We start from the raw sequence: 20,333 nt of genomic DNA on the forward strand, positions 1-20,333 counted from the left end.
ACTTAAAATGTTTTGAAAATGGAATAGGCATATTAATATAGGATTCAAGTGTTGGGCTGTGAAAACATCGTTACAGTACAGTTGTATGGAATAATGTAGACCCCTGATTTTCCTAATGCTTGATGGTCTTGTATAGGAGTCTATAAATCTAATGTAGTAATATGTACCTAACTGTATGCAGCCTAACTACTTTTCTTTTTTTCCGTGTTGATTTCATGAGTTGTTCATTTGTTTGTAGCCATGTTTCCACTACCTCACCCTTAATCTTTTTCAACCGAGAAAGGCGATGTTTTTCTGTTTTTCTGTCCTCTCTCAAGTCTTTTTTCCTCCTCGATATGGACCCCAGCTCGTTGTGATCACAAATAAAAATAGCATAAAATGGTTTATTCAAAAAATTAACACCCACCAAAGATGTCGCTGTCCACTCCACTCACACCTTTTTCCGGTTTGAAGGAGGAACAGTAAGAGAACTTGAAAGAAAGCGTGAATAAACACATAGCTAGTCAAATTACTATGCAGGTGTACGCAAATAAAATAAATGAATATATGGACGGAGAACAAAAACTTGGGTTACTATTTGGTTTAAATGAGTCAGGTAGCTTAGATATGAGAATATATTTTGCTGCGTTTTTATTTGACTAATATGCGTTTACTAACAACGCAAAACTTCGCACAAACAGTACAAAATGGTATTAAAATATGCAGTTTAAAAGTCACAAATATTCATAACATTTTATTTCAAATTTGATCCTTTTGTTCATGGTTCATTTGAGGTTCTTTATAAGATTTCTATACATAAAGTTAATAAAGATGTGACAAATGTGGCAAAAAGAAATACGCTAAAATTTAGTTGTTGACGATTAGCTTGTCACCAGAGAAAGCAACTAATAATTACATCTTTTAGCAAAGCCTTTGACTATCTGAGGAGCTTCTGCAAATTTACAAAGGTGCACATTTTCTTAATTAATTCATTGTCCCCTTCCCAATGTAAATGTCTTTGGCAGGTTACGCATCTTGCTTCAGAGTGATCAGGGGCTGAAAAAGTTAGGTTAAAAAAAATAATTAACTTATTCATATATAACTTATACTCCATCAAGTGACATCTTATAATACATCGATATCAGCAATTCTTTCACAAATGCTGTACTGATATGGTGCATTGGGAAGATGTATATTACCAGAGTGTTGAAATGGGCCCTGCAAATAGCTTTGCTCTCCCAGAAGATCAGTATTGCGGCAAGGACAAGCTCCAAAACATGCAAAACTGTAATTACACTTCTTAGCCCCACGATCATAGAATTCTGCAGAGTAAAGAAACAGTGTAGAACTTACATATAAATATTACTGAACACAAGTACCTCATTAATCACACTGCACATATCCGTAAGCAAATGTCTACTTAGCTTGGAACAAAATAATAATTCAGCTTTACCGTTGAAGAAACTTTGATGGAGAATAAAGCGAAAGTTGTAATTGCCCAGAAAAGGCCAATGATGTTGAAAATGAATGACATCTTCATCTGTTTTAAAAGACGAAATATGGCACAGGTTATTCTTCTTGCACATTCATCATAAACACAATTGACAATAGACTCATAATGTTGCCTAAGAAAGAAAGAAAAAGACCCACTTTTCACAAACGTACTGAACAGGGAATTCATACTTACCACATACATTACTGGAGAAAGTCCCGCTGCATATGTCAGAATTCCACAAACAATGAACTTTAAAAATTAAAATGTAGAAATTATCTTAACATTTTTACATTTTAAAATTGTGTTTATTTTATACATTCTTTATTGTAAATGGAGGAAGCTATAGGCCTATTCAAATAGCTCCTTGTTAAATAATGACTGTAAACATGTATAAACAAGTTTTTAAAAATACATTAAAACATTTAAATCTGTGTTATGCTTTGGAATGTTTTGAGAAATAAGGGCTGTTATGTCTGAAGAGAAAATAAGCAGAGTAAGCAGTTATAAGGAAAATAGAATCTGCTGATATTCAGTTTTCAAAGTAGCTTTTACTTGTGCAGCTCGGTCTAATATTCTAGATGCATTTCTAGTAATGAGCCTGAAGATGAGCAACAAGCTCCTGTCCAGATGTCACCCAAAGCTAAACACATTCGCCTTCTCCCATGATGCATTATTTGAAAGATCCATAACCCCCCATGACCCCAAACAGCAACAATGTGAATTATCCCCAGATAGACATGACAGTCCGGAAGGGTCCATTTCAGTGAACAGACCACGGTCTTACCACTGCACTGGGAATGGTGTAGAAGGCATCGTTCAATTGTGTAGTATCGGGGCTTGACTTATTAATAAGCATTCCCCCGAGACAGAGGACAAAAACGGCAGCTGTGAGTTGTGCTACCTTAAACACATAGAAGAAGGAACAACCAAAATTGGAATGCTATTCAACACACCATGTTGTTCCTATTGTTTCCTTTCTTGTTATTTGCGTATTTGACATGCCACCAAAATTCTTTTTCCCAACTCGTCATTTGTTGAGGTTTGGACAGAATCTTTTGGCATATACAACCCTTTCTGTACATACATGACGAAGACGCACTTGTAAGTCAGATTCCGACGTGAACGGCAGAGACTTCAGGCTAAATTATACTGCGTCCAAATTCGATGCTTTAAATCAAAATGGAAACCGATCCGTTCGTAAAGTTAAATTTATTCAGTAGCCTACCTGGTATTGGATTGTTGGATGTTGAGTGTTTGTGATTTATTCTTAGCTATTTTATTTGAGCACACATATTTTAATATAGGAATGAGAATGGTTTGTGACATTTTTGCACAGTAGTTTTGGGTTCGCTGTATAAGAGGACAGCGCATACATACTACATACTACAAAAAACTTTTTTCTTTTTTTTTTTTACGATGCGAGCGTTATCTTAGACAGCAACGCAACAAAACGCGAAATGAAGGCTTTATGTTTGTTGCAGTTGGAGGAAAAGATGAAGAGGCTCACCTACCCCCAGTGCTTTTGGTCGTCCCTTGAGAAAAACCTTGTACACATCCTTGAACACGCAGGAGAACTTCTCCGGCATCAGATCTCCGTGTTGTGTGGTCTTCACATTCCCTAGGGGTATGGTGATGACCATGCAGTCATCCGTCGCAAATGTGTACCTCATTTACCTTTCAAGAAACGTAAAGGAAATACACACAAAAACATGTCACATTAGTTCCAGCTTTTACCTACGAAATGAACCTACGTTAGATTCCACTCGATACTGTATTATTCTTTAAACATCCTTTCAATAACGTAGCTGTTACGTTAATTAATTTCAGACTAGCGTCTCCAAATAAAGTTGCTAATTGTTAAGTTATTATATATGAAATGCCAATAATTCAAACAAATGTTTTGGGAGTTGTTTCACATACCTGGCTCAGAACCCAGACTTCAGTAACTGCAAGATCAACATGAATGTGAGTTTGTGGACTGAACGAAAAAGTCATGGATTGATGTTGAGGACAGAATATGTTGATGGTAGTGATGGAGGAAAAAGCGCATGCGTCGGAAGTATTTGTATTAGGTTATAAGCGCATCAAAATGTGCGATGAGAAATTTATTCATTAAACATATTAATATAATTAATTTAATAAATTAGAGTTCTCAGTGCCATAGACTGAAATAATAGCGAATAGTAAATAAAGCCAATGAAGTGAAACATTGTTAGTGTTACCTAAAACAGGTATCAACAGACCTTACAAATCATAAATATTATTTGAGGTGTATTAAACCATTTGTAAGTTTTTGTTTAAATGACATAAGGTACTCACCGAGACAGCTGTAAATCAAGACAAAGCCTGCGGAAACCTGCGTAAAGCGTATCAATTTTTTAGTATGCGGAGTTTTCGCAAAAATTCACGCAAATTAACCGAATACGCGCAGAAGTGAAGTGCCGAAACACTTTCAGGGTATGATTAAACGAACGAGACACGTTAAAGGAAACAGACGTTGGATTCCGTTCGGGTGGTTTGACAGTGCGACTGTCTTTCATTACCCATTCTGTTGTTTGTGCTTCGCACAACAGCGGTAAGCGGGTAGTTCTGATGTACGTAGAGGACTTCTAGAGGGAGACGGAAACCATGATCTCATCTGCACTCGCAAGGTCCGCTTCATAGGCGATGCACACACACTAAATAGCCCAAACGACACTTGTTGAGACTGACTGTTAAAACCACTTGAGGAAGTCGCTTTTTTTCCTTGAATCTAATAGTTCCTTTTTGTCGCTCTGCACGGCCCCGGCGGACTTGGGTTTTTCTGCTGCACGAACAGCGCACTGACACAAGTGTGTGATCGCGGACAGCAGTTCTCTCAGAACACGACACAGTCTGCCGTGGTAAGTTTTTTTCAGTTTAAGCACTAAAATCCGCCTCGTTTTGTTTTTTGCTTGTTTGGGGTTTTTGTTTGTTTGTTTGTTTGTTTGTTTCAATCACAGTATGGTGAATTATTTTAACTACTTTTTAGAACACTGTGATTAAATATACATGCAAGAAAGCAGTCCAATATGTAGGCTACCAAGGGTATGAGAAATGCATAAAAATGTTTATGAAGCTTTATATGTTTAAAATATAATAATAATAATAATAATAATAATAATAATAATAATAATAATAATAACAATAATAATAATAATAATAATAATAACTTACTGTGGAAAAATAACTGATCATCAAAATTATGTATGCTGTACCATTTTAATAGAAATGTATAATTTATTTCATGATCGTTTGCCAACCTTTTTCACTTTAATTTCCGTTTCATTCGTGACTCAAAAGCGGGTAAGGCTCTCTTTTAGACTCAGTTACTTTCAAACAGCAAAAACTTCATAAACAAAGCTTGAGAACTTTAAAACAGACAAATAAATAAATGAAACGAGTGGTGGTTAAGCGTTCTATCATATTTAATGACGTCCTCAATTTTGATGTTTTAAAATGTGGATTTTTAGGATTATTGACTAATCCATTCCAGTCATTAGTAGTCATATGTCTACAGGTATTCTTCGGCAGGAATGTAAGATACATTTATGACCTGTTTTATGGAAATTAAAGGAGCTTCCAGAAAAAGTCCATGAGAACCCAAAAAGAAACTTTTTTTTTTCATGAAGCAAGTTTGAGTATTTCTATACTATACTATACTATACTATACTATACTATACTATACTATACTACTTGGGAATGTTCCCTATGTAAATAGAAACATTACTGAATATTTCGAACACCTAGACTGTTTGTAACACAGTTGTATAAAACATTTTATTAACTTTTAGAGTCAATTTGTGGCCACCTTTTAATTGATAATAATCATTTGTGTAATTGTCCTATTCACTTTCTTCAGTTCAATTCAGTTCAGTTCATTTCAATTCAATTAATTCTAATTGAAGTAAATTCACTTCAGTTCAACTATTATTATGTCAATGGATCATCAAGCTTGTCTTATTGGTGCAACATACACTCCACAATACAAATAGTCTAAACTAATTTTAACTGAGTGAGAATGAGCTGAACCATTCTGTAATACCGGAGATTTGCATATCATATCACATTGTTTTAAGTGATGATTTAACCAAATGATACAAACCCTCAAGATGGATCTATTTCAAACATTCTGTTCCACGATAATATGGCAAAGGGATGTTTGTACATTTACTTGGTATTCATGGATATAGTGAAGTGCAAAAATGGCTTGACTGAAGGTTTCTGCCTCACGGTGTTTGTTTGTTTAGCTTCCCATCACTGATGCATCATGGCTCGTGCCCACATTCCCATGAACATAATGGAAGAAAGCAGGGGGAAAGAGGCGGGAGAATCTGAGGAGGATGAACACGGCCCATTGATTAAGTACTACAAAGCTACAGAGCTTGTTCCCGACAGGAAGCCTCATCTGCACCGTCTTTTCAACAAGCAGCCAGCAGTCTGGGCCGTAAGACCCTGCCGACACATTAAGAAATCGTGTTCATAAGAATGCACATGCGCCAAGCTGTATAAAAAGTTCCATACATTTATAGTGAAGAGTAGGGTTCCAAATCCAATGGATTCAGTCACTTTCCAACATTATGGTGAATTCTTAATGAGATCTTATTAATAATTTGGTTAATAATCAGCACACATGACTACTGCTGGTATTAATGACAATCGTTGTACTTTTGAGTAATGTTACAATTTTAAAGTAATTAGACTATATCCATTTAATATTGTGCAAGAAATTAATAATAGTATAATTATATTGTAGGCCTGTTAGACCTGTGTTATGGCAGAAATACTTTGACATCTTACATTTGTAAATCTCAAATCATACAGGACCTAATTTAATCTTTTCTACACCAACGGACCAAGGCCATTTACCAACTTATATTTATTAGCCTTCTAACTGTATATGACTCTCTGTCTCTGTCTTCCTGTTCTGTTAGTCTGTACAGATCACCTGTGGAATACTCAGTCTCGGACTGGGGGTGGTGTTTGCTGTGGAATTCCAGATCGACAAATATTTTCTCACCTTGTTTAGGGTACCCATTATGACTGGGATTATGGTAAAATGAATCTGAATTTAATTTTAGACTATATTTTTCAGTGCTACACTTTAGATAAAATTTTTAAGGTCCAAATGTTGATATTAATAATACAACCCTGAAGTATTTTTAAATTAATAGAATTTAGTTTTTATACAATTTATGCAATTTTAAGATCACACAACACCTCTCAAAGGCTTTTACATACCGCAAAACAACAGTATCTCTCCCTTGGATTAAAGAGATTCCCCTTTATTCCTCCTGGTGTTATAAAAACGTTTCATTTTGTTGCAGTTTTTGTTTGTAGGATTTTTGTCCAACCTCCTGTACAAATACCCAGCACTGTTACAGGTTTGTATTTCAATATTATACAACTGTCATCATTGCATAATTGTGAAATCCCTTTCATACATTTGTTCTATCATACTTTTATTTTAAAACAGTTCTACTTTAACCTATGAGTTTATGCATTGCATTATTCAGACCTTTAAAACATACTCAATATGTAGAATGCATTTATATATACACTGCCTAGCCAGGCAAAAAGGTCACACTCTAATATTTCACGGGATGGCCTTTAGCTTTGATTATGGCACGCATTCGCTGTGGCATCATTTCCACAAGCTTCTGCAATGTCACAACATTTATTTCTGTCCAGAGTTGCATTAATTTTTCCCCAAGAGCTTGTATTGATGATGGGGGATTTGGACCACTGCATAAAGTCTTCTCCAGCACATCCCAAAGATTCTCAATGGGGTTCAGGTCTGGACTCTGTGGTGGCCAATCCATGTGTGAAAATGATGTCTCTTTCACAATTTGAGCCTGATGAATCCTGGCATTAGGATTCATCAGGGAAGTTCAGTATATTCAGGTAGTCAGCTGACCTCATTCTTTGGGCACATAACGTTGCTGAACCTAGACCTGACCAACTGCAGCAACCTCATCAGACCACATGACCTTCTTCCATTGCTCCAGATTCCAATCTTTATGCTCCCTAGCAAATTGAAGCCGTTTTTGTTGGTTAGCCTCACTGACACGTGGTTTTCTTAAGGCTACACAGCTGTTTAGTCCAAATCCCTTGAGTTCCCTTCGCATTGTGCATGTGGAAATGCTCTTACTTTCACTATTGAACATCCCTGAGTTCTACTGTTGTTTTCCTACGATTTGATTTCACCACACGTTTAAGTGATCACCGATCATGATCATTCAAGATTTTTTTCCGACCACATTCCTTCCTCATAGATGATGTTTCCCCACTGTCCTTCCACTTTAATAATGCGTTGGTCAGTTCTTAACCCAATTTTAGTAGTTTCAGCAATCTCCTTAGATGTTTTCTCTGCTTGATGCATGCCAATAGTTTGACCCTTCTGAAACAGATTAACATCTTTTCCACAAGATGTTTCTTTCAACATGGTTTAACAAATGAGAAGCTATTCACTGCATCAGTTAGAGTTAAATAACTTGTTGCCAGCTGAAACATAATCACCCATGCAGTAATTATCCAATGGGAGGCTCTTACCTATTTGCTTAGTTAAATCCAAGTGGTGACCTTTTTTTTGGCCAGGCAGTGTATATATAAAGGCATTTATAATTGTTGCATTTACATAGTGACATACATACACAAATAATGTACAATGATGCCAATAAACACCAAACAAACAAAAAGTTCTATTGTAGTTTATCTTATTTTATTTAAGTGTAGTTTATTCCCAAGGCTGTGTGCTCTCTGTATAGCTGTAAATAGTTCAGTATCAGTCTATTGAATGTTACACATGTACTCACCAAACAAATATATGCATATCATACCAACTACGACTAATCCTGATTCTGATGGTTTTTGCCAGTTTTTCACAATCAGCATGTTCTTCTGTGTAGATGTGTTTTATCTCCAACATAGTCGTCTTGGTGATGTCTGTGATCGGAGTCATGCTGTTGTGTGTAGATTTAATCAAAAATCACCACAATCTGTCGCATGAGGTATTCCTTTCTAAACCTAAAGCTGTCATGCCAACAAACATTTCCCAAAACAAGAGATTTGTTGTCTCATTCAGTGCAAACAGTCTCATGTAGTGTGTGTGTGTGCGTGCGTGCGTGTGTGTTTGTATTATGCAGGTGGAAATTCTGCTTCTGATTGTGACTATACTGGACATGGCCGTCTCCACTATCCTCATAGTCTTCATTAATGCTGAGATACGCAATCAGGGAAAAAAAAGGACTAGTTCCTAGAAACCAAAAACGGGCCTTAAATATCGGAAGAGGACCGGCCAACATCGGAAGCCACCATTCACTGACAAAACTGTAAACAAACGTGAACCTGGCCCAAGTCCCAACATTTACCATGCCTAACTTGTCAAAGACGTTTACTCACAATCATTAAGCTGTGTAAAGGAGTTTTTGCGATATGAGTAATTGCTATATTAAACGGTTAACAGTTTAAAGATCCTATAAAGGGCGTTTCTCGCTTTTACTAGGCCTTTCTTTTCATGTCCTTTGCACTCTTACAGCCTGTTTCATCTGTGGCTTTCTAGATCAAAGAATGTATTTCAGAGGGACGTTGCATGCAGAAGACTCTCAGTCAACTGACTGTGTTTTACTCGATTAACAAACATTTAAACGTGTGATTGTTTACGTCACATTTAACAAGGGGTGATTGAAGAAGTTGAATTTATTAGTAGTTCCAGTCCTAAAAATGATTCAGCTAGCCTCTTTTTCTCTGTACAGATCATTTATGCTTACCGCTCTTACAAAGACTTTTTTGTAGAAAATTAATTGCTTTTTTGTGCTTATTAAAAAGAAAAAGAAAAAAAAACTTTGAAAAAATTTTCTGCTTTTTGAGTACTGCATAGCAATTCATCATGAAGCTTTGTATATATATATATATATATATATATATATATATATATATATATATATATATATATATATATATATATATATAAATATACATACATACATATACATATATACATACATACACACACACACACACACACACACAGAGCAGTTTTCATGCTTGGGTATGATCTTGTCTCAATGTTCCCATGGTTAATCCACAAAGTCGTAGCACTTGGGTCACTGCTCCCATGGTTAATCCACAGAGTCCGAGCACTTGGGTCACTGCTCCCATGGTTAATCCACAGAGTCCGAGCACTTGGGTCACTGCTCCCATGGTTAATCCACAGAGTCGTAGCACTTGTCCTGCAGTGTTCTGATACCATAATCCATCTGCATGGCTGAGGCCTCCAGAAAATGGTGTCAAAGGACTCAGAGCTTTAGAGAGAGAAAAAACAGATGCTTTATAATCTATTACTTATTTGGCCAATGCCCAAAGTTTAAATAAGTATATGGAACTTAACTACCCAGGTGCTATCAACACCACCGTCAGGGCTTTAACTCTCAGGGAGCACACGTATTATTCATGCAAGTCACTTGGAATCACTGGAAATTCACAAGCTGGTAACATATCATAAAGGACTGCATTTGCATCTGCATTTTCTCTTTAGGTAAAAGTTGCATTTTGCTTCAGACATTTGGTGGTGAGACAATAGTGTTGGATGGTTCCATGCACACAACAGGCAAACGGAGACTGGAGGAGGGAGGCAGAGCACAGAGGAGGAACAGAAGGATGAAAAAAAGCATGTGGCATACAAAAAAAACACATAAACACTGCTCATCCCTTTAAGGTCAGCACGTTTACCATGCTTAAACACTGCTCACCCCTTTAAGGTCAGCACGTTTACCATGCTTAAACACTGCTCATCCCTTTAAGGTCAGCACATATACCATGCTTAAACACTGCTCATCCCTTTAAGGTCAGCACATTTACCATGCTTAAACACTGCTCATCCCTTTAAGGTCAGCACGTTTACCATGCTTAAACACTGCTCATCCCTTTAAGGTCAGCACATTTACCAAGCCCCACAAGCACATAAGACATAAGCCAGGTAAAAGGACCCTTTCACACAAACCCACCAGTGCATATTTATCGAGTGTCTCAGAGTACGAGTTGTGGTCTAGGAACAGATATTTCCTTGCTGGTCACATTCTAATTGTATTTATTAATATATATAAGAAACTGATCCTAGATCAGCTTCACTGCACTGAGAAATCCGATAAATATGACCCATCGGTTGCGAAAGAGGAAGCCAGGATGCTATCCTCAGTTTACACTAATTACTTACTGATCAAAACCCTTTGATTTAGACCACTGTTGAGAGGCCTATTGTTACATGAGAAGTCTTGTTCTGGCAAAACAAAATAACAGAAAGGAGGTGAGTTCGGGCAGGGAGATGTAGTGAAGGAAAGCAGCCAGTTTTCACGCAGGCTCGAAAAATGTGAAGTTAGAATGTGCTACCTTCAGCCTTTTCTGTAAATGACGAAATGATGAAACCAGCAGGCATACAAACACAGCACGCACATCTGCTCCCACATGCATTCAAAACACTGCTTTATCTCTGACCAGGTTTATATATTACCATGTTTGCCTTTTGTCAGTTCTGTTTTTTATCTTTTTCTTGGTATTGTGAAGACAACTTTTCTAAGCACTTATAGAAGGATTTAAAGTGGCTTGTAATGTTGTTAATGTGGTAGGCCACTCCTAGGGACAAAATAATGTAACATTTATATTTCTAGAAAAAAAGTAAAAATGAGTAATCTAGGAGTGATTCATGGGGTGACTGAGGCTCAGTTTGGGCAGACCTAACTGGGGCTTCCAGAGAGTATATGTATGCAAGAGTGTGCAAGAGTGATTAAAGTGCACTGTAGTTTCTGAGATTGCTCCCATGTGTGTAAGAATGCATGAGAGTGTATGAGACTGCACAAAGTGTGTGGAAGTGTGTGTGGGTTTATAAAAATGTATAAGAGTGAATGATAATTTGTAAGAGTGATAAAGAGGTGTGCACTCTGGAGTGTGGAAGCATGCACAGGAGTGTATATGGGAGTGTTAAAGTGTGAGTGTGTAAAAAACATAAGACTCAGTAAGTATGTGTGGGGATGTCCTTACCGCAGTAATGAATTTGCTGGTCTCTGCTGGCAGCTCCTGCTCCTTGTGGAAGAGTATGGGTGATGAAGAGGAAGGTGGTGAGGAGCAAAGGAAGGAGGAAGGCTCGCTTGGGTAGGCATCTACCACCAGAGCTGAGTGGCAAGGGACTGTTAGCGTGCGCACACTAGTCGCACCATCACTGGACGTGCTTTGAGAGGAAGTCTCCGAGCTTTCTGTGACTGGAGAGAGGAGAGAGAGAGGAGTGTGTGTGTGTGTGTGTGTGTGTGTGTGTGTGCGCGCGTGTGTGTGTGAGAAACTAAGGGTGTGAAACTAAGAAAGCTAAACAGAGAAGACTGAGCAATCTGTTCCAATTTGCCAGTCTATCTGAGCAGTCTGTCCTACCAAATGAACCATGCTCATTTCATGGCTCATACACATTGCACAATAGCTAATGAAATCTTGAGTGAACCACTTCATTCACAAGGATTCTTATTTAGAATTATGTCTGCGAGACCCTGCAGCATTGCATGCAACACCTTTCACTACAGAAGGCAGTTTCAGCACAGGAAAAGCCTTGAGCTAAACAAAGGTCTTTACAAAGCAGTATCTCACTCAGTGTCTTCATTTGGACAATGTTTCTCACTGTTAAACTCCAACTCAGTCAGGCTGACCACACGCTGCCATGGTGACCCACTTTAACTACAGAGGGAATTAATTCCTACAACAGTTGTTTCTAAATTAAACCCCAATCATCACTGCAAGAGGGGCCCATTTCCGACTACGCTTCCTGTGGTGTTGTTATCACTGTTACCATGGAAAGACCACGCTTCGGACTGCAGGCTGCCATGCTTCCCCGGCTGTCTCCAAGAACGTCAACCTTTTTATCTGTTATCTTAGTGCTGCTCTGAGTATCAGACTTTGGCACTCACTCTTAATAAAAAAAACTCCACTAAAAGCTTCTGTCTGTTTTACAGCGGTAAATTCTAGATGGTTTTTATTTTATTTTTATTTAATTTGAATGAATAGCTTTGTCAGGGATCATGCCTTACTTCTCTAATTCATTAAACATATCAAATGTTTTTTCCATCATGCATTATCGATAGCAAAATCGTGCAATTGCACCACTGCACACTAAACACTCAAACAACATGCTAAAAGTTTTTAAATACTTATACATATTGAGTATTTGGGTAGAAACATTCTTAAGTTTATCTAATTCATTTTTCACATGTATTGTTATGTAAATTTTTGTACTATTTGCAATACACGAATGCACTGCTTACTGAACTTCCTTAAACGTGGTAAACTAGCTTTTGGATTTTGTCCAGGTATGTGGTCATCACTGGATGTGAGAGAATCAGGCTTCTTGCTTGTGAGTTTATAGTCTCTATGTTATTCCTAGGTTGAAGATTAAAATAATCCCAGTCACTTTTTCACTGCTGGCTGGATGTTTCGGCATGACAGAATCATTGTCAACTTGGCATGTGGGTGAAGTGGTCAGAAGAAAAAAAATATTAAATGAAACCACCCTGTGAAAGTAAACTGACAAGTGTATTACAGTACTAGAAGCACTACTAGAAGCAGTAGCATTCAGAGTCTGTCGTTTAATTATTTGAACTACGATCTACCATCACCCAATCTTGCCAAATAGCTCTGGGCTATACATTCAGATTGGATCTGTTTCGGACTGCACCACATGCCATCGGTTTCAGTGCGGATGGATGTCCAATACCTAGCACGAGTAGCCAATCATGCCAGGAACTCACTCATGGAGGGCTGGATGCCCGTGTCCTGCTCCAGCTCATCCTCTTCAATGCAGTCGTACGCCCAGTGCGCAAGGGCTGGGCAGCCAGGCAGCGGGTGTGTGGAGACGGCGTGGAGGTGCGGGTTGAGGGAGCCCAGGAAGGAGGACGAGGACTGGCTCCCGGACGAGGAGGTACTGCTGTTGGAGATGGTGGAGTGGGGCCTTTTGAATGGGCTGGAGTAGTCGAAGGTGGGTACGGTGACAGAGGAGCGACTTCGTGGCTCTGAGGGGAGGCAGCAGGAGAGGAGAGGGGAGGAGGAGGAGGATGTGAGAGAGGGGAGAGGAGAAGAGACACCATCCGAGGTGAGCTGGCTGGGCTGTCTTGAAGACAGCCAGTACTACACAGGTTTGGCTGTACAATAGATTTAATGTTATTACATTCTATGCATGGTCTTCAACAGCGTCAAAAGGCTAAAGTGCATAGACACTCCTAGATACATACACCTACACAAATATTCAGGTCCAGACATGAGTCTGCAAATCACACCTGCAGCACATGAAGGGACCACCTGAAGGTAGGTGATGGTCCAGTGTGTTCAGAGCTCTTCAAATCTGAGAGTGCCCAGATAAGCAGCAGTTCAAGTGGAAACCCAGGAAAACAACCCATTTGGCTCTTTCGAATCTTCCCAATGTGCCTCCATTCCGAGCGGAGTGAGAGGGCACTGGAGGAACCAGGGCCACATTTCATCTCAAAATCAAGCCCTGCTGTCTCTGGCCATAACAAAGATGTAGATCAAAGGGAGAGAAACAGAGAAGTAGATGGGTAGACAGTAAAAAAAGACAGAAAGGCTGTGAGAGACAGAGAGAGAAGGTGGGGGGGGGGTCAGAGGGGAGATACAGACACAGAGAGAGAGACACAAAAAGAGAAAGAAAGAGAGAGAGACCAAGAGAGAGGGGATGGGGAAAAGCCAGAGACAGTAGCAGAGCAGCCTAGCCCATGAACATACCTGTCCCTTTCATGATGTAATTGATGGATCGGTTGCTGATGGCTGCATCACTGGGCTTAATGTCCATATATGGCTTGTTGCCAATCCCCATGGAAACCATCTCCTGCATTCGTAATTCTAAGGTTCAGGCAAAGAAGAAGAACATGACGACTGACAGCCGCACAGTGAGGCCAGAATCTCTACTGGGTACGTTGCACTGGAACCCTCACACATATTAAAATGTTTGTTTATCTGAAACAAAGAGTTGGAAAACGAAACACTACCATGGAACAAAACGCGTTTGCTGTCACCACTGACACATAAGTCTCACAAAGCTTTTTTTACTGAACCTTTTAACCATGTTAATCTATACTTACTGACCAACCATTCAAATGTTTAACACAATTGTAAAAATGTGGTGCACAGTGAAAACCCAGGGGGCTGTGACCCCTGTCTGACCTCGGTTTCTTAGTGCCTGTCTCCAAAGGATTTTGCCGATGATGGTGGTCCAGGCAGCCTTGTTCTCAGCCGAGCTGGCCTGCAGGATGAACGTGTCCTGGGACTTCCTGCGGCGGAACCAGATCTCGAAACGCAGGCCACTGTCACCCACGTTCTCCGTCATGCCAATCTCTGCTGTCTGCAGGGAATTTAAGAAAAGATCACTCTCTCTCATTCCATATATGAAGAGATCACTTTCTCTCACACACATTCTATACAAGAACAGATCACTCTCTCACTCCATGCAGTAAAAATAAGTTCCTTTCTTTAAAGGAACAGCTTTTCTCTCACTCCACACAGGAATAGATCATACTCTCTCTCATTCCATAAGATTGGGTCAGTCTCTCTCACTCTATTCAGGAACAGATCACTCTCTCTCTCACTCCATATAGGAATGGGTCATTGCTTTTCCCTCTATACAGGAACAGATCACCTTCTAACTTCATATAGAACTTATCACACTCTTTCCCGCTCCATACAGGAATGGGTTAGTCTTTCTCACTCTATAAAGAAACAGATCACTCTCTCACTCCATTCAGGAAGGGATCACATTTTCACACTCCATATAGGACCAGATCACTCTCAGACTTCATACAGGAACAGGTCACATTTTCACTCCATACAGCACAGGTTACTCTTTCTCACTCCTAATGTGAACAGATCACACATTTCCACCAGAGAGGAGAACACTACACTCTCACTCTGTAGACAGTGGTGAGTTTTACCACTACGCAAAGCATGCAAATGTGTGGGGCCCCAGAGCTCAGGGGGACCCTTGTTGACCACAAGCAGTTGGCTGAAAAATGGAAAAAAAAACGATTATACACATTCATTCTTTCCTTGTTCAACACCAGAGAGATACCGGTACATGCTAGCTAGCTAACTGGGACTCTGCAATACAACCTTGCCTTATAGCGGTGCCCATTATAAAACGAAAGGAAGAAAATTAAGTAAAAGAAACCAGGATGCTTCAGTTCTGACTGCAGTAAGAAGAGAGATAAAGATTGTACAGCGTGGAAATGCCCAGAAATGCCAAATGCCAAATCTGCCCCTGCAGAAAGTCACAGGTCACACTCTCTCACTGCACACAGGAACAGATATCACATTCTCACTTCACATATGGGGAACAGAAACTGAAGACACTGTGTGCCTGGTACCTTGAAAGACTGTTTATAGATGTAGATGTCATATCCCCCCTCAATCTTTTTAGTCTTGCTGAAGAGGATGAGGTCCTCGAACAGAAATACACGTCGCGGGTACTTCCTGCGTCCACACCACACGATAAATTCATCCTGGCATCTCAGTTGTCCCTGTTCTTTCAGATTTACCTACAGAAACAAACAAACCAAAAATAACCTCAGTACCAACTAAATACTTAAATATTCTTTTATTACCTGTCTTCTTTTGGTAATCTAATACATACAATATAAACAAAAAACCGAGTCTACGCCATCGGTTTCTATTAACTCAGCAAACCAGCTCAAATGTGTGTCTGTCTCTTATCATTCAGGTTCATTTCTGAGTTGTCAGAGTTATCTAACTATAAGCAAAGGCTAAAGCTTTTCAGAAATCTATTCAGAATCCATCATGACTTCAAGCTGCTCATACAATACATTCAACCAATGTTGCACGAACTCTTTGTATTCAACCCCCAACCGCCCAGGAGACACCATTTCTGCCGCTTACATCGCACCCGCGGATGGCGTCCATGGCCAGCAGGTCATTGCCATGGCGCAGCTGGAACTTGACCATCTCCTCAGCAGTCCTGAGGTCAGTGAGCTCCTGCTCTTGTGATTGGCTGCACTCCTTGATCAGGTCCTTCAGGAGCAGGGCATACTTGCTCATCCGCTGGACTGGCTTCAGCAGGTAAGAGGCCAGGTCCATCTTATCCTCCAGCTGCACCTGCTTGTTCTGGATACAGCACAGGTAGAGTGGAGGTTTCCAACATGGCCATGACACGTCTTGTCTAAGAGTTTTTTTTTTATTGTTACCCAGGTCTCTCCCGTCGCTCCTCCAATCCCACCAGGCAATCTAACCCTCCTCTGTCACACTTTTTCTAGCTGCCCCTTAATGACAGAAGGCAGATGAACATAACTGGAGTCTAATTCTGCGTACTTCTGTATGCACCCTCGACTGGCTGGTATTGGCTAGGAGAAAGCACTACAATCTACAATAAGAGCACAACTACAATCAGAGCACAACTACAGAGCCATCTGAACCACTCACAGCAAGGATATAAACTTTATTAACAGAGGTGGGTAGGGTAGCCAAAAACTGTACTCAAGTAAAAGTACTGTTACTTTAAAATAATAATTACTCAAGTAGAAGTAAATGTAGCCATTTAAATGATTACTTAAGTAAAAGTAAGAAAGTATCTGTTAAAAAGAATACTCAAGTAGAGAGTTACTTTACCCGAACTCATTTAATAACACCGGGCAAATAATAGACATTAGGAGAGAGCACCGATTTCACACAGTGATATGTGATCCTTAAAGAAAAGGATATATTATGAGCTATTATCATAAATATCATTTGAGTCACACACCGGAAAATTTGCCTGTTCACTGTTCCTGTGGACTGTCTGCTCTAAGACTGCTTTAAGGTTTAACCGAGTCATACCTGTGTTTAGCTGAATCATGCCTGAGTTTAGCTGAGTCCTACCTGTGTGCGATTCTGCAGGCAGCAGAGACTCACCTTGAAGAAGCTGTTGCCGTGGCTGGAGAGCAGGACGTCCGAGCGAGGTTTATTTTTGCTGTACAGCGCGTACATGCCGAACTGCTCCTCCTACCAATGAGACATGCGGTTACTGTTATGCCCGAGGACCTTCCAAACAAACCAGCTCCAACCCAGCCCAACATTTACCTGATGCCATCTGGCTTTGAAACGTCCAGTAAAAGAACCAACAAGCCAAATGAACCAGTGCGAAAAAGGGGGAGTACATTCTACACCCTTCTAACAATCACCCATGCACTGAACACATCGCAAGATGTTGCATGCTGCCTTTTAGGTTGGCCAGTGTCAAAAAGGTCAGTGCAAAGGTGTGATGAGAGCTTGCATGAGATTTGAGGCCTTTGTGAGGGTAGTGCATCAATCGCAGTGGAAGCCTTCTCCACAACGCAGGCGCCGGGTGGGCCAAACTCACGTGGCGCAGGAAGCAGCCGCTGATGGAAAGCGGGGAGTGGGCACATTGCTCCAGGTCCTTCAGGAAGTACTGGCCGTGGAAGTCACACAGCTTCTCCAAGTTCCCGAAGATGATGCTGCGCTTGGCTCTCAGATCCTGCGGCAGGTCCGGCCTCTCCATCTCAGGGTAGTAGTGCTCGATGACGTAGGCCAGGGAGCGCACGTACTCCCTCTCTGTGGAGATCATCTCATCCATGATGTGCTGGATTTTACTGAAGCAGAGAGATAACACGGGGAGGAAAGGCTTGTGATCAAAAACAGGGTTCCATCAAACATAGGCTTTATATGGAGCTCAGTGAACCAGGCAGCAACTGTAGAGGCATCCAGACTGGCCCCTCCAGACTGGCCCCTCCAGACTGCCCCATCCAGCCTGGCCCCTCCATCCCACTGTTTTGGTCTGTTCCAGCCCTGCCCACTCCTGGGTCAGGAACAGTGCACCTGCACTGGGTTTTTAAAAGCTAAAAACAAAACAGAAATGTGAACTGAGGGGCCCTCAAACCTTGAATGGTCCACATGTAATGGAATGAAAATAATGGATTTTCCATCCATCCATCCATCCATCCATCCATCCATCCATCCATCCATCCATCCATCCATCCATCCATCAAGCAATTAATCAATCAATATCACATCAGAGAATGTGTGCAGAATCTGCCTAACCTGCTCTGTCTCTTGGTCTCTACTTCAGTGATTCGGCAGTGAACTCTAGGGGAGGAGGAGGGGGAGGAAGAGGAGAGACACGTGCTGCGAATGAGCGGTGGACTCTTCACATCTGACCTCTGGAGCTTCTTCTCCACGCACACGTTGTTAGTGACCTCCAGGCCTTTGATGTAGACCCCAGTGTAGCTGTTGTGGCTGGTGTCCGAGTGCCCGCGGTCCCGTGGTGCCAGCTCATAGCTCACTGTCTTCTTCATGATCTTCTTCAGCGGCGGCCGGCGGTGGCGTGCCGCCGGCGAGCATGTCGGCTCCGAGCGGCATGAGTACGAGGAGTCCACGGTGCAGTCGCTGTCTGTGTCGTCGAAGAGCGAGGGCGAGAGCTCGTCACCCTCCGGCAGAAAGGGGAAATGCGAGCTCAGGAACGGGGAGTCGCCCTCGGAGAAGGGACCCGCGGAGCGGGGCTTTCCGTCCTCCAAGTCTAACGCCAACGTGAGTCGGGGCACCTGGGGCGGGGTCCCGGGGAGGCAACTGGAAGAGCTGCCCTCCCCACCCTGCAGCTGCAGGGGCTTGCTGGTTCCATCAGCTGGTGGTGGGGTGGTGGACCCAGGCTTGCCGGCAGGCTCTGGAGGTCCACGGGGGCAGGGAGGCGTGGTGTCGGAGTCGGGCTCGGCCTCCGGCTCTCCCACCAGCGCCTCCTCCAGCTGCCGCCTGGTGCTCTGACACTTCATCCAAACGAGATTCCACTGCTGCAGCTCCCGCGGGCTGCCCAGCGTGGCCACCGTCTCATTCAGAGAGCTGAAATTCTCCAGGGAGAACTTGGTTGCCTCGCTGTGGTATTCCCGCAAGATCTGCAGGACCTCGGGGGAGAGTTTAGCCCCGCTCTCCGTCAGGCACACGTGCTGAAAGTAATCCTGGCAGTGCGCCACCCACTGGTCAGCCTGCGCAAAAGAAGTTTGACCAGGTCATTTGTATTTGGATCATATGACCCTGACACTGGTAATGGCCAACCTGTTCACACTCATGCCTGATGTAGTGTCATTGTAAAAGTACTGTCAACATGTTAATGCAAATGTAAATGAAGAATAGGGTGACATAGAAAACAAATAAAGGACTGTAAATAAAGTACCTCTAATATAGACTGGAAACAGGAAATCACAGTCTTTTTTATACTGACTCTGAATTAGACACACTGGTATTTTTAGTCGTGTGAAAAGTTCTCTTTCATTTCCCATTTAGCCATGGTGTAAGTAGCAAGTATTTGTGTGAAGGGTAACCTTTACCGAGTCATAGAACTCATAGAGGGTGACCAGGATCTGGAGCTCATGCCTGCGTGTGTCTGCATGCTGCAGCACAGAGTTGGTGTACTCTGTCAGATCCAGTAATGCTGAGCTGGATGCATGCCTGGAGTCCTGCAGGAGTGCCACAGCCTGCTTCTGCTGTAGCTGCTCACAACACACACACACACACACACACACACACACACACACACACACAAATGTTCACATACGCACAAGCATGCGCATACACACACACAAACATACACATACACGCACGCATACACACACACACACACACACACACACACACACACACACGTACACACGTACACACGTACACACGTACACACGTACACACACACACAGCGAAATACAGGAACGCCCCAAGTGGACAAGGGCAATACTTAAATTGGAAGAAAAGTTTCTACATAGATTAAGTCTAATTGTAGAACATCATCAATGTTAATTTACTATTAACCAACTGA

At 41.4% G+C, this 20,333-nt stretch overlaps 3 protein-coding genes across 9 annotated transcripts in view; 1 reads left to right on the top strand and 2 right to left on the bottom strand.

Moving 5' to 3' along the window:
• Window positions 1–613: 613 nt before the first annotated feature.
• LOC118241481 (uncharacterized) lies at window positions 614–4,148 on the bottom strand. Of its 3 annotated transcripts, XM_081719478.1 has the most exons (9): window positions 4,018–4,148; window positions 3,794–3,830; window positions 3,395–3,420; window positions 2,982–3,148; window positions 2,259–2,371; window positions 1,667–1,723; window positions 1,433–1,519; window positions 1,179–1,301; window positions 614–1,035 (listed from the first exon to the last, which is right to left on the bottom strand). In XM_081719478.1, the coding sequence occupies exons 4-9, from the start codon at window positions 3,142–3,144 to the stop codon at window positions 1,006–1,008; spliced, it is 573 nt and encodes a 190-aa protein (XP_081575604.1). In that variant the 5' UTR covers window positions 3,145–3,148; window positions 3,395–3,420; window positions 3,794–3,830; window positions 4,018–4,148; the 3' UTR covers window positions 614–1,005. The 3 variants fall into 3 exon arrangements, with proteins under 3 accessions (XP_081575604.1, XP_081575599.1, XP_081575608.1); XM_081719473.1 differs by lacking the exon at window positions 4,018–4,148 and having other exon boundaries at window positions 3,794–4,011; XM_081719482.1 differs by lacking the exons at window positions 2,259–2,371; window positions 4,018–4,148 and having other exon boundaries at window positions 2,986–3,148; window positions 3,794–4,011.
• Window positions 4,149–4,191: 43 nt separating this feature from the next.
• LOC113580012 (uncharacterized) lies at window positions 4,192–9,345 on the top strand. Its single transcript, XM_035526639.2, has 6 exons — window positions 4,192–4,356; window positions 5,743–5,939; window positions 6,427–6,546; window positions 6,820–6,876; window positions 8,401–8,502; window positions 8,638–9,345. Exons 2-6 carry the CDS (start codon window positions 5,763–5,765, stop codon window positions 8,749–8,751), a joined length of 570 nt encoding a protein of 189 aa, XP_035382532.1. The 5' UTR covers window positions 4,192–4,356; window positions 5,743–5,762; the 3' UTR covers window positions 8,752–9,345.
• Window positions 9,173–20,333, bottom strand: part of plekhg4b (pleckstrin homology domain containing, family G (with RhoGef domain) member 4B) — a 41,501-nt gene continuing 30,340 nt past the window's right edge. For 3 of the 5 annotated variants that reach the window (XM_081719468.1, XM_035526611.2, XM_081719449.1), the window contains exons 13-24: window positions 19,852–20,013; window positions 18,575–19,509; window positions 17,877–18,126; window positions 17,429–17,518; window positions 16,421–16,645; window positions 15,892–16,062; window positions 14,696–14,873; window positions 14,258–14,374; window positions 13,273–13,533; window positions 11,528–11,745; window positions 10,707–10,769; window positions 9,173–9,795 (exon numbers count right to left, since the gene is read on the bottom strand). In XM_081719468.1, the coding sequence (XP_081575594.1) occupies window positions 10,725–10,769; window positions 11,528–11,745; window positions 13,273–13,533; window positions 14,258–14,374; window positions 14,696–14,873; window positions 15,892–16,062; window positions 16,421–16,645; window positions 17,429–17,518; window positions 17,877–18,126; window positions 18,575–19,509; window positions 19,852–20,013 (2,652 nt within the window). In that variant the 3' untranslated portion in view covers window positions 9,173–9,795; window positions 10,707–10,724. Of the gene's footprint in view, window positions 9,796–10,706; window positions 10,770–11,527; window positions 11,746–13,272; window positions 13,534–13,797; window positions 14,022–14,257; window positions 14,375–14,695; window positions 14,874–15,891; window positions 16,063–16,420; window positions 16,646–17,428; window positions 17,519–17,876; window positions 18,127–18,574; window positions 19,510–19,851; window positions 20,014–20,333 lie in introns of those variants that run through there. The other 2 variants (XM_081719458.1, XM_081719460.1) reach the window with 2 other exon arrangements.

This window comes from Electrophorus electricus, chromosome 1, assembly GCF_041902795.1.
Source record: "Electrophorus electricus isolate QZ-2024a chromosome 1, ASM4190279v1, whole genome shotgun sequence".
In the NCBI taxonomy this organism is placed as follows: Eukaryota; Metazoa; Chordata; class Actinopteri; order Gymnotiformes; family Gymnotidae; genus Electrophorus; species Electrophorus electricus.